Source organism: Podarcis erhardii (genome assembly GCF_964252035.2).
Source record: "Podarcis erhardii genome assembly, chromosome: 12".
NCBI lineage: Eukaryota > Metazoa > Chordata > Lepidosauria > Squamata > Lacertidae > Podarcis > Podarcis erhardii.
The window spans coordinates 6,938,527-6,952,391 of NC_138513.1; the positions used below are offsets into that span (position 1 = coordinate 6,938,527).

The following is a 13,865-nucleotide window of genomic DNA, read 5'->3' on the forward strand; positions in this document are numbered from 1 at the left end:
TCTCCTTGGACTCTGAAAACTCCTCTTGCTTCCCTGATGGAGGCCACAGAGGGTTGTGTGACTGTAGAAACTTGTCTTCTGTACAAAAGGAGCATTTGCATGTGACGCCCCACCCATTTTGTTCCTGGCCCCACCCACCAGCAGCAGGTGTGTCCCTGCCCCCTCCAAAAAGGTTACCTTGAAGGGAATGGGGCCCTCAGCTTACAACTGGATATAAATGCAATAAACAAATGCATACTACTGATAATAATTCTGGAACAAAACAAAAGGATACTGTTGTAATTTCTGCCGCTGGCTCATGGAGTTGCTCTTGGCGATGATCTTGGCCAGGCCTGCCACCCAGTGATTGGCATCGGCTTCAGAGCCAGCTATGAGGTCCAGGTTCTTCCTGTGGTCTTTGAAGATGATGGAAAAGCAGCGATGCTCGGGTACATCCTTGCAGTATCTTTCCATCCCTTCCGTCCTGTGGCCTGCCCTGACGTCTTGGATATCCTCGATGGAAACTGCAGGAACAAACAGGTCGCTTTTTTATTATCAAGAGAGAGTGAAGATCCCAGCCTTATCTGCATTTTGCAGAGGAACCAAGCAACATATCCAGCACTCCGATTCGCTCTTTTCCCACAGCGTCTTAACCAGAGTACCTGCTTTTTTAAAAGGTTCTAAAGGTATCCCTGACCATTAGGTCCAGTCGCGGACGACTCTGGGGTTGCGGAGCTCATCTCGTTTTATTGGCCGAGGGAGCCGGCGTACAGCTTCCGGGTCATGTGGCCAGCATGACTAAGCCGCTTCTGGCGAACCAGAGCAGCGCACGGAAATGCCGTGTTATGTACTGAGTCGAATAGGATCCAAACTGCAGCAGTCTGATTGGTCCTAGAACAATAGGATCCAAAAGGCAGCAGTCTGATTGGTCCTAGAACAATAGGATTCAGAATGCAGCAGTCTGATTGGTCCTAGAACAATGCAGCAGTATGATTGGTTGGCAGGAACCACCCAATCATGCTCCAGATTCAAGTGAATCCACAACCTGATTGGCTTACAGTAGAATTCCGGAATTAGCCAATCATGTGCAGCCCATTGTGTAAATAATGTATATAAAGCAGATACTTTGAGGGGACTTTCATTCATTCCTCCTCACCACCATGAGCTGAATAAAGAGCATGAAATCACTTTGCGACTCTGAGTATATTTCACGCCGTTTACCTTCCCGCCAGAGCGGTACCTATTTATCTACTTGGACTTTGACGTGCTTTCGAACTGCTAGGTTGGCAGGAGCTGGGAGCGAGCAACGGGAGCTCACCCCATCGCGGGGGTTCGAACCGCCGACCTTCTGATCGGCAAGTCCTAGGCTCTGTGGTTTAACCCACAGCACCACCCGCATCCCTAAAAAGGTTCTAGCACCTTGCTATGAAGACCAAAAGAAGAAGAAAAAGTAAAAGGAGACGTAAGGGATTAAACAAAAGATACAGAGTATCCCCATTCATTGGGCTTGAACCACCAACCTTCTGGTTAATAGCCAGACACACTGACCCATTGCACCACAGCTGTAGGGTTAAAAACACACTTGCCATCCAACGGTGATGGGAAAATGATGGGAAATGCACAAGAAAGTTGAGGATAACGTTTGCTTGGCACAACCTACTTTCCTACAAATCAGAATGAATGCTGCATAAACAGCCAATGCCATCTAACCTCCCTGAAAACTTTGTGCAAACAAATCAAGATGAATGCTGGGGGAACAAGTTGCGTGGACCGGTTATTTGTTAATCAGTCATTCTGATTTGTTTGTAAGGCGGTTATACAATTGCCTGTAAAGCAATTGTTAACTCGCACTTTCACCTCACTTTACTTGCCACAAAAGGGGGCTTTTCAGAGGACGAAACCCACTTTAATTGCGTGAACTGAAGCCACCTGTGCTCCATGGAGTCCCCAACCTGCAAAACCGCGAGCGTCTGGAACCGGTTTGGGTTCCTCATTGCAGTTTGAAAACAAGCCGACATGTGTTGCCACAAGAAAGCAGAGAACGGCTCCCCATAGACCTGTTTTCACACTTCTGCTTCTCATATGAGCTAGGAGCGTGGGACACATGTGAGATGCACCACTGTGGTTCCTAGAGCTGTCAGTCGCAAGAAGACATTTCAGAGAAAGGGGATTAACTGTCTAGCACAAGGAACGTGGTACAAAACGACTAGGGATAGGTAAGCATTAGAGGCTTAAAATGCAGCAAAATCATCCCCCTTGCCCCTGGTTTTCAAGTCGTGCTTTTAAAGGTAAAGGTACCCCTGACCGTTAGGTCCAGTTGCAGGTGACTCTGGGGTTGCATGTTCATCTCGCTCTATAGGCTGAGGGAGCCAGCGTTTGTCCGCAGACAGTTTTGCCAGGTCATGTGGCCAGCATGACTAAGCCGCTTCTGTCGAACCAGAGCAACGCACGGAAACGCCGTTTACCTTCCCGCCGGAGAGGTACCTATTTATCTACTTGCACTTTTGACGTGCTTTCGAACTGCTAGGTTGGTAGGAGCTGGGACCGAAAAACGGGAGCTCACCCTGTCTTGTGGATTCGAACTGCCGACCTTCTGATCGGCAAGCCTGATCAGACCACAGCGCCACCCGTGTCCCACGTTGCTTTTACGTTGCTGTAAATGCCAGAGAAGAGGCAAGGGTGTCGTCACCCATTGTGCAGTAGCTGATTTCTTTCCCTGCACCTGCAACCCCACAACTCCTATTCCATGGAGTTGTCTTGTACACACCTCAGCTCAGCCTACCTCAGATTTGCATCGGAAGCTGGTTTGAGCGAAAACAAATCAAACAGCCGTATTTCTCAAGCGCCTTCAGCACGCATACGGCGAACGTCGTATGTACTCGGCTTCAAACACCAGCAGCAGGAACGGACTGGAGTCAGAGTGAGCAGTAACAGTAACAAAGCCTGAGCTAGCCCCGTGTAGGATGAAAGCTTTAGTGCAGGCTTCCTCAACCTCGGCCCTCCAGATGTTTTGAGACTACAATTCCCCGCATCGCTGACCACTAGTCCTGCTAGCTAGGGATCATGGGAGTTGTAGGCCAAAAACATCTGGAGGGTCGAGGATGAGGAAGCCTGCTTTAGTGTGAGGACAATCACACATGCCCTTCTTCACCCTTCAGTGAAGGGATCTCTTTTGGAGGGAAATCATAGCTTGCTGATTGAGCACATGCTTTGTGCACAGAAGTCACAGGTTCGAATCCTGGCATCTCCTGCGAGAGGGGTCATGTACAAAGGTGATGGGCACTGGCAAAGGAAGCCTCTCGGGCACCTGGGGTGAACCACCCATAGGGACGGCGGTGGGGCACAGCACCCACAGGGACAGGGCGTGTGGTGCCCATAAGGACAGTACAGGGCACACAGCACCCATAGGGATGGGGGGCACGATGCCCATAGGTGTGGGACCCATAGGGATGAGACGGGGCGTGCGGTGCACTTAGGGAGGGATGGCATGGGGTGCATGGCACCCTTAGGGACAAGGCGTGCCACGGGGCCTCAGCTGCCCAACAGCTGAGGGGGAGGCAGCAGGCAGACAGCGCGGAGCCTGTAGGCACCCAAGACACCCACCTCGGGCGTACTGCAGGCCCTGCAGTGAGTGCCGCACGCCATTTTGTCAACCCCATCAGGGTGACACCCAGGGCGGACCACACACCCTGCACCCACCTTCCTACGCCCCTGGTGACGGGAAAGACTTCTGCCTGAGGCCGTGAAGAGTCGCTGCCAGATGGGAGTAGGCAATGTTGGGCTAGGTGGACAATTAGTCTCACCGGATATAAGGCAGATTCCTACAAAATGTGCAAAGAGGGGCCCTTATCCCGCTCCCTCGCCAGCTGCAACATTGGCACAAAATTTGCACATGTAGGTGGGGAAAAAAACCCTGCTACATCAGACCAATGGCCTGCCTAGTATCCTGATTTTGAATTTTCCAAACAAATGGCCGATTGTTAAGTCCCATATCTGGACATGAGCATAAGAGCACTCTCCACTCCTGTGGTGTCTAGCATCTGGGATTCATAAGCTTTACTGCCTCCACCATTATTTTATTATTGTTGTTGTTGTTGTTGTTGTTGTTGTTGTTGTTGTTGTTGTTATTATTATTATTATTATTATTATTATTATTATTATTATTATTTATACCCCGCCCTCCCCAGCCACAGCTGGGCTCAGGGTGGCTAACACCAGTAAAATTACAATAAAAACATAATGGGGGGGAGAGAAAAGAAAAGAAAAAAATTAAAATATGGGTTAAAATGCAATTTAAAATGCAGCCTCATTTTAATAGTAGGCCATAGATCGAAACCATAAGGGGAGGGAAACATAAGGGTCAGACGGAGTCCAAACCCAAGGCCAGGCGGAACAGCTCTGTCTTGCAGGCCCTGCAGAAAGATGTCACATCCCGCAGGGCCTTAGTCTTTTGTGACAGAGTGTTACACCAAGTCAGGGCCAGTACTGAAAAGGCCCTGGCCCTAGTTGAGACCAATCTAGCTGAGAGCAATTTTAGCCTTCCTCTCCATGAATTCGTCGAATCCTCTTTTTAAAGACTTCCAAATTGGTGGCCCTCGCTGCCTCCCGAGGGAGCCGCCGGCTCCAGAGTTTAATTGTGCGCTGCACAAAGAAGTACTTTCTTTTATCACCACACCTCTCGGCGGTGAATCCCACGCTTTAGCTAGACGTATGAAGCATTTGTTTGCGAGACCAAAGTAACAATGCCCCTCAAAAATCACAGCATGATTTGTAACAGCCGGCTGCAGCGAGGGAGATAAGACTACGGAGCATTATCTCACTGAACCACAGGCCTACAATGACTCCTAAGATATATGTGGGCAGCTGAGATGAGATAGGAACCGCAAAAGGATCTTTTCTCCACAGGCAACTTGTAAAGCCTAAAGGGAGACTCTTATCAGTCATCCTTCTGTGTGAAAAGATTCAGTGAGGGGAAACCACCAGTTCTGGTGTTCCTCTGACCTCCCTGGATTGGAAAGGGGTTGGCTTCACCCCCAGTCAGTCTTTCCCAACCTGGTGCCCTTCAGATGTTTTGGACTACAACTCCCATCAGTCCCAGCTGATGGGAGTTGTAGTCTGAATCATATGAAGGACACCAAGTTGAGAAAGGCTGGCATATAAGGACAAAGGGAAAATATCCATTGGACCTTTCTGAGGCCATGTCCGGCCTCTACATTTAAAGCAGTGTCACACCACTTGGCTTCTCCCAAAGCATGCTGGGAAACGTAGTTTGTGAAGAGTGCTGAAGGTTTCTTGCCTGCTTTCTCTCTAATATATTTTGGATCAGATCTTCCAGAGCACATCCAAAAAAATAAAAAAAACCCAGAATCACATGCCCCCAAAATCAACCAAAACCCGGTCCCACTTTTACTGTATGTGGATGATGCGACCTTATTATCATTGAGAAGGATAGGTTTGAATTGTCTTCTACTCTCCTTGTTTTCTTACTGTGAAATTAACAAACTCTCTATAAATTAGGAGAAGACAAAAAATCTGGTCTTCTCTAAATCCCGAAAACTAGAGAAACTAGACACTCCTGCAGCCAATCAGAAGCCGTGTCTTGGTTTTCGAACAGTTCCGGAAGTCAAACAGACTCCCGGAACGCATTCTGTTTGAGAACCAAAGTACGACTGTAATAATGCCTAATAAAGGTTTGGAGAATGAAAGGGTGCTGAAGGGACAGCCCCTATTCCCCTCACAGAGCTACGATTCCCAGAGTTCCCTGGGAAGAGGGGTTCCATGTTTAATCACCTATTTGCCCCTTTTGTGGTTTAAACCACACTCGCACACACCTGCCCCACTTTACAGGGAACAAGTGACCTTCCGATTCGCAGGCCTGTGAACCTGGAACTCGCAGGGGGCGGGGCTTACTCTGGTAGGTGGAGCCAGAGTGAATGCTGGGCGGAGCCTGAGCCTATGCTAGGTGGAGACAACTAATCCTAGTTTTCTCCCCATCCTCTTCTTTCCTGCTGAGTTCTATAAGGGCAACAGTGAGACTCAGGAAAGAGGAAGCTGACAGCGACTTTCAGCCCCTTAGATTGGTTGCAAGGAAGAAGGTGGGCAGGTGGGGGTTAGCTGAGGTTGGTGGAGCAATGCCCCATTCATCCTACTCAACCAGCCTTTGCTGCAGCCAGCCACCATCCTTGTGCGCTTATAGACATTTATACTGTAGATACTGAGCAGTTCTGTCTTTCATGGACTGCCTGGACACGGAGGAACAGTGGGAGGGATCTGCTGGGAAACCCCAATGAAGAAGGTTCAGAGCCCGGGGATTGGTGGTGGGACGATGATGACTGGTCAGAGGGAGAAGAGGAAGAAGACAGGAAGGAGGAAGTGTCGGAAGCTGAAGAGGTAACAGGGTTTAGTGAGCAGGGAGAGTCCAGAATGAGAGGCAGAAGCTGAAGCAGGAGAGAAGGAGGCCAAGAGGCAGCGATGAGTTCAGCTGGTGAAGACTCACAGGTGTCTCCTCCGCCTGCTGTGACAAGCTCCCCTCTCCCCTGATCTCCCAGAACCAGAAGAGGCATGAAGCGGGAACAGCAAAGACAGCCATACAGGCACAGTGTCAGATTGCTTGGGGAAAGGAAGAGACATAGCCAGCTGTGGGGAGGCAAGAACCTCTAGTCTCAGCAACTGATCCATGGGGCAAGACCTACCAAGGATCCATGGGGCAAGACCTACCAAGGATGAGTTCCTGTTCTCATTGGGCCAGACACTCCACCAAGTCTGTGCAGATCCTAATGAAGAGTTAAGTCTACCTTGCACAGTGTGTTTTACTGCTGGCTCCCTCCGGTCAATGATATTTCTGTTCTTGCTCCAGCTATTGAGTTTCCCACCCCCCTCTGAATTTGATCCGGCAGTGGAAACAGCTAATAGACATTGTCATGGCAGGCTGGCATTTGAAATAGAGAAAGGCTTTGTTAGGCAGGACTGAGTGGCGTTGATAAATGCCAGCGATCAGAAAGCTCAGCAGGCAGACGGGTCCTGCATTCACAGATCAATTGAGCTTGGCATAACATGCTTCCATCAGCAAATGGGTTTTTTTGGAAACAGGGTTGTCAAGAGCTGAGCGAAGAATGGCTGATGGCTGCTCTCCCAGACACATTCACTTCTGGAAGCGAGGGCTGCTTCACACTCTGCAGACATCCTAAGCAGAAAAACATTTTCCCGCAGGAATGAACAAGCAGCCTGTTCAAAGGTTCTCACAAAGTTTTGGGCCAAAGTTCTATCAATGCCCAGGTTGCATAAGAACCCAAGAGCCTGGCTGTTTGGTCTGGTAGCCACTTCTTAAAGGTAAAGGTAAAGGGACCCCTGACCATTAGGTCCAGTCGTGACCGACTCTGGGGTTGCAGTGCTCACCTCGCTTTATTAGCCGAGGGAGCCAGCGTACAGCTTCCAGGTCGTGTGGCCAGCATGACTAAGCCGCTTCTGACAAACCAGAGCAGCGCACGGAAACGCTGTTTACCTTCCCGCTGGAGCGGTACCTATTTATCTACAGTGGTACCTCGGGTTTACATACGCTTCAGGTTACACTCTCCGCTAACCCAGAAATAGTGCTTCAGGTTAAGAACTTTGCTTCAGGATAAGAACAGAAATCATGGTTCGGCGGCGCGGCAGCAGCAAGAGGCCCCATTAGCAAAAGTGGTCCTTCAGGTTAAGAACAGTTTCAGGTTAAGAACGGACCTCTGGAACAAATTAAGTACTTAATATGAGGTACCACTGTACTTGCACTTTGACGTGCTTTCGAACTGCTAGGTTGGCAGGAGCAGGGACCGAGCATCGGGAGCTCACCCCGTTGGGGGATTCAAACCACCGAGCTTCTGATCAGCAAGTCCTAGGCTCTGTGGTCTAACCCACAGTGCCACCCACGTCCCTAGCCACTTCTTACATTCTTACAATTGTTGTGACAGTAGTTCTTTAAAACAATGTAAAATTTAAACAGGGGTTGCATGGATTACGATAAATTTCAGATCTGGAGCAGGCCGTTTGCCTAAAAACAGATTTTATTCTTGCGCGTGAGACGTTACGAACGCCAAATACTTTCCCACCTCCGCAGTCCTGATTTGAAGAGAGCCACTTAACGTCTCTGTCCCCCGTTAACGGATGTGGCGGCACTGATAAGAACACACTGAAAACCAGAAAGCCTGTGGGTGTTATTTCAATGGGCAGCCCATCCCCACAATCGCTTCCCCATTCAGAGGTATCTTTTAGGTCTGCCATTCCAATGGCGACACAGATAGCTCAAACCTCAGAGCTGTTATCCAGCCCACAAATTAATCTCTCTCAGCCACTTCCTCCGCAAGCGGATGGAGGAATCGAGAAGCAAACTGGATAAGAGCTTTTTCTTTATTAAAAAAACACACCAAAAGTTTTCCTTCGAAAGAAACCTTTTATCCACTATGATAGTGACAGTCTGTCGGTGCAGATAAGAAGTCTCCAGAAGGGCACCAGAGCAGAGAAGCTACCTCCTAGAGCAGTGTTTCCCAACCTTGGGCCTCCAGCTGTTTTTGAACTACAATTCCCATCATCCCTGACCACTGGTCTTGCTAGCTAGGGATGATGGGAGTTGTAGTCCGAAAACAGCTGGAGGCCCAAGGTTGGGAAACACTGTCCTAGAGCTTTGGTTTGACGTATTTTGCCTGGGAAGGAGTGTTAGATTTGCCCTGCATTTTTGCAGTGGCCCCTTTTTGTGCAAACGTCGGCAGGGGAGCTACCTGGCAGTGCCACGGGGAAAGGCTGCTGCTGCACAGGGCGGGACACCCACACAGCTTTGTGTGGTGTACACAAAAGGGTCCAACTCGTCTTTTGCCCAAGTCAGATCTCCCAGCCTGATCACCTCAACCCCTCTCGCTGCCAGGTCCGGCCAGATACCCTGTAACAGACCGCTGGCTATTTCCAGTGCGCCCTTAACTCAACGCACACACTGCGGATTCCTGGGTATGATAAAAAAACAGCAGCCAGACATAATCCATTGTTTTCTCTGCATCTAACGAATTAAACTGGACTGCTGCTCCCGCCAAGCTAGCCAGGACATTCTGCACAGCTTTAATCAGGCTGATTTTGTGCCCGGCATTTTCCTTATCCTGTCAAGTGTGAAAATCATTTTTTTGGTGTCCTCCTGCTCTCCAGCACTTCCCGGATGAAAACTTGAACCATCCCAAGGGCAACTTTGCATTGCTATACAGTGGTGCCTCGCAAGACGAAATTAATCCGTTCCGTGAGGCTCTTCGTATAGCGTTTTTTTCGTCTTGCGAAGCAAGCCCATTGACAGCTTAGCGGATTAGCGCTATTAGCGGTTTAGTGGCTTTTAGCAATCAGCTGTTAAGCAGCTTATCAGCGGATCAGCTGATAAGCGGCTTAGCGGCTTAGGGAAAGGGGGGGGGGAGGAAAAAAAACCCGCAGGAACTCGCAAGACATTTTCGTCTTGCGAAGCAAGCCCATAGGGAAATTCGTTTTGCGAAGCGCCTCCAAAACGGAAAACCCTTTCGTCTAGCGGGTTTTCCGTCTTGCGAGGCGTTCGTCTTGTGGGGCACCATTGTACCTCCTCGCCAATGACACCCTCACTGCAGACACACAGAGCTGGAAGGGACCTTAAGAGGTTTTCCAGCCCAACCCCTCCTGCTCACTGCAGGATCTACAATGCATCCCAGTGCCTGGCATGAATTAGTTCCATTGAACAAAGCTCACTAAACAAGTTAAAAGAAAAAAGCTGAATGACACCTGAAAGTAGTTCCCATAATTGCCAAGTAAATGAAAGTTGAATTAAGTTCATTTGGGGCAAGACATTGAATGTTTTCTAGTTCATCTTCATAATCATTCTGCCCTCAGCAGGAGACCCAGGTTGTTCACTTTCATTTTTTTAAAAAGGAAGTCAATTGGGAATCTATCAAGAAAGTTAGCAAGGAAACTGTGGAGGCAATTAAGCAGATATGGAGAGTGCAAAACTGGGGAAATGGGTGGGGGAAAGGGATAGGGGAGGAACTTGATTCAGTTCATTTTATTTGCACTTTGCAAAACAGTATGATGACTGAAACCCAGCCATCTATCAAAATTCATACTGCAATGTCACTTTCCAGCCAAGTAATGTGTATACTTGGGGGAAATTTGCCTAATAATTCATAGATTAGCGAAAATAACATACAATATAGCATTACATTAGGGGAAATTGCTTTGTAGAAATGTGTTCATTAGGCAAAATTGCATACAAAGATGAATATATTAGCCAAAATTTGCACCAAAATGCTGTTGAGGACTCTGAACAAAATGAAATCCATCTTTAGTAGGGAGGGGGAATGCAATGGAGTGTTGTGGAGGTGGGCATGGCTGGCTGGCACCCCATAACAGAAGCACTGGCTTTAAAGGGCCTTTAGGCACATTTTTCTGCAGGCCCCACTTCTATGAATAAAATGTAAAAGGCAAGCATGGGAGCAAAATAGAGAATTTACCAAGGATAGCCAAATAAAGATTGTTCCTGGTAGTTGGAACATATGCATCTGTTTTGCTGAGGCTGCACACATGTGAAACTCACTGAGGTTTCCAAACATGTTTTTTAGCCAAGTAATCAAAAAGTCTTTTGGATATACAGTAGCACCTGAGAGCTTTGATGGATCAAGTTAAAGAGAACGGCAGATATTAAACAAATACCTTTGAGATGCTTTTCCAGCATACACAATCACAAGACTGGTGCACAGATTATGAGCCTTAAAACTGAATGGAGTAAATCCTTATTATCATTCCCTGCCTGAAACTTTGGAGAGCTGCTGGCAGTCAGTGTAGACAACACTGAGAGGAGGAGGAGGAGGAGGAGGAGGAGGAGGAGAAAGAAGAAGAAGAAGAAGAAGAAGAAGAAGAAGAAGAAGAAGAAGAAGAAGAAGAAGAAGAAGAATTTTATTATGTGCACTTTGCCCATCTGACTGGGTTGCCCCAGCTACTCTGGGTGGCTTCCAACATATATAAAAACATAATAAAACATTAAACATTAAAAAAAAAAAAAACTTCCCTATACAGGGATAGATGGATCATTCGTTTGATGATGCAATATAAGGCAGCTTCCTATGTGATCTTTCCCTGAGAGCCATGGGAACTAACAACTTGAAATACGGAACTATTTTGAAGATTGAGGAAGAAAACCTTTCTTTTGAAGAAAAGGAGAGCTGGAATCCTTACACTTTGACTGTGAATCATGATTTATTTTTAGACTAAGAAAGCTGCATTTGCATTGTAACATTATGTGGGAATTTGCTTCTCAGGAACCCCTCCCCTGCCTTGGTGCACCTAATTTTGGCCGGGGCTTCAAAACAGCAAACAAACAGAAACAATTCCAATAACAAGCAACTCCACAGAATACTTGAAAATCCAGTTTAGGTCGGACTCAAGAAAGCCTTTCATGTACTGTATGTGTCGGATTCCTGTTTCTTGCAACAGAAGAGATATTAAGGTTGGTTTCCTTTCCAAAGTCCCACACACAAACACACACACACCCTTATTTGCTTTTAGCAGCTAGATGTTATCTAGGACTTTGTTTTCGCTTCAAGGCTGGGCACTAAATGAGCAGAGGGAACTGGGTGTTAACTGGAAAGTTAGCCAAGACTCCGTTGATATTTCTTAAGATTCAGGGCACTTCTGTGCGGCAGTTCATCGTGGGCTCGGGGCTCCTCCAGACAGGTGTCATTTTGCTGGTGTATTGGGCATTGTGTCATGGATGAAATACTTCCGCATTCATGGTGGGTTTATACTGGACAGTCCCCACATTATCCTGCTTTATTAGTTGTTCTGCGATGCTTCCCAAATGTTACTGCATCATTGCCATAACAGGGCAGTCTTGCACTAGGTAAGGTAAAGGTCAAGGACCCCTGGGCGGTTAAGTTCAGTCAAAGATGACTATGGGGTTGCGGTGCTCATCCCACTTTCAGGCTGAGGGAGCTGGCGTTTCTCCACAGACAGCTTTCTGGGTAGCCAGCATGACTAAACCACTTCTGGCGCAACGGAACACCGTGACGGAAACCAGAGCTCACAGAAACGCTGTTTACCTTCCCGCCACAGCGGTACCTATTTATCTACTTGCACTGGTGTGCTTTCGAACTGCTAGGTTGGCAGGAGCTGGGACCAAGCAATGGGAAATCACCTCGTTATGGGGATTCAAACCGCCGACCTTCTGATCAGCAAGCCCAAGAGGTTCAGTGGTTTAAACCACAGCGCCACCTGCACCCCAGCTCTTGCACTGCAGTGCAACAAAAACAGCAAACCCCCACATCCCAAAAACAGCAGGATTTCAGCAGGAAGCTCTAGGATGTGCACTGGTTGGAAACGAAGCAGTGTGACCACCCCGAAACGGTATTGAAAGAGGGATTACAAATAACTGCTCCGTCAAGAGCAAACATCACACAGTAAATGCACAGTCAATTAAAGGTAAAGGGACCCCTGACCATTAGGTCCAGTCGTGGCCAACTCTGGGGTTGCGGCGCTCATCTCACTTTACTGGCCGAGGGAGCCGGCGTACAGCTTCTGGGTCATGTGGCCAGCATGACTAAGCCAGTTCTGGCAAAACCAGAACAGCACACGGAAAGGCCGTTTACCTTCCCGCCGGAGCGGTGCCTATTTATCTACTTGCACTTTGACGTGCTTTTGAACCGCTAGGTTGGCAGGAGCAGGGACCGAGCAACGGGAGCTCACCCCGTCGTGGGGATTCGAACCGCCGAACTTCTGATCGGCAAGTCCTAGGCTCTGTGGTTTAACCCACAGTGCCACTCGCGTCCCAAATGCACAGTAAAGAGGATATATTATCCATATGTGGGCACCCGTATGTCTTGAGAGACAATGGAGTGCGCCTCTGGGGTTGAAGCAAAACCGCTGTATTTGCAGCACCCAAGTGACCTCTCCAGGGCAGAAGTCTGGGCAGTGTGTATGGAGGTCCTGGGCTGGCCTCGCTGATGTGGTTCAAAGGAAAGCAGAGCAATACGTTTGGCACCAGCCTGGCTGCAGGAGTTGCCAGAAGGAGGTGTACAACACACCATCCAACTGTCTTAGGGACTCCACTCTGAATTTGTGTAGTGTTTATGTTTTAGCCTTTTCTTCTACCGAAGATATCCTGCAAGGCAGCAGCTGCACATCTAAACTAGCAAGCGCAAATTAGAGGCACATCTGTGCCCGATTTCGTCCTCTCTTTTTTGGTGTGTGTATGGCGTAGTCAGTTGCCAGCCTGGCATTGTGGGAAATTAAAATGGTAGCTGGACTCATTGCCAAACACTGCTGCTTGGGTTGATGTAACAGTGCAGTCCAAAGGGATCTACTGACAGAGGAGGGGGCTTACCAGAGTTCTTCTCACCTAAGACCCGAATCTCCACCCACCCAGGAACCACCCCCTAACTACGTTTTGTTCATAGGCTGAACATACTGCATTAAAGATGGGCGCAGACTTACAGAGCTGCGATTCAGGAGACCTCAGCATCTTCTTGGACTCCTGCCAGATGGTCTTGCAGTCTTCCTGGAGTTTGTAGAACCTCTCTCTCCTCCAGGAGTTGGACTTGACCTTCAGCAGGTGGCCTCCACGCAGGAGAAACTTGAGGTCCTTGTCATCTTGCAGACCTAGGGGGCACCAGAAAGGTAGGATAATTAGTGGGAGGGGCCATAGCTCAGTGGTACAGCACCTGCGTTGCACTCAGGAGGTCCTGGGTTCAATCCCCAGCATCTCTAGGTAGGGGTCGGAGCGCCCCCTGTCTGAAAGCCTACAGAGCCGCAGCCAGTTGATGAAGAGAACAAGGAGCTAAATGGCACTTGGGAAAAGGCAGATTCCAATGTTCTCATTGTGCACAAGACTCTTTTGGACCATAATCCCTGAGAAGACACCCTGG

At 48.4% G+C, this 13,865-nt stretch overlaps 1 protein-coding gene across 2 annotated transcripts in view; it reads right to left on the reverse strand.

Moving 5' to 3' along the window:
• PLCD1 (phospholipase C delta 1) overlaps nt 1-13,865 on the reverse strand; it is a 64,000-nt gene that overhangs the window by 18,098 nt on the left and 32,037 nt on the right. For both annotated transcript variants that reach the window (XM_081834261.1, XM_081834260.1), the window contains exons 2-3: nt 13,435-13,599; nt 275-503 (exon numbers count right to left, since the gene is read on the reverse strand). In XM_081834261.1, coding sequence (XP_081690387.1) covers nt 275-503; nt 13,435-13,599 — 394 coding nt within the window. The remainder of the gene's footprint in view (nt 1-274; nt 504-13,434; nt 13,600-13,865) is intronic.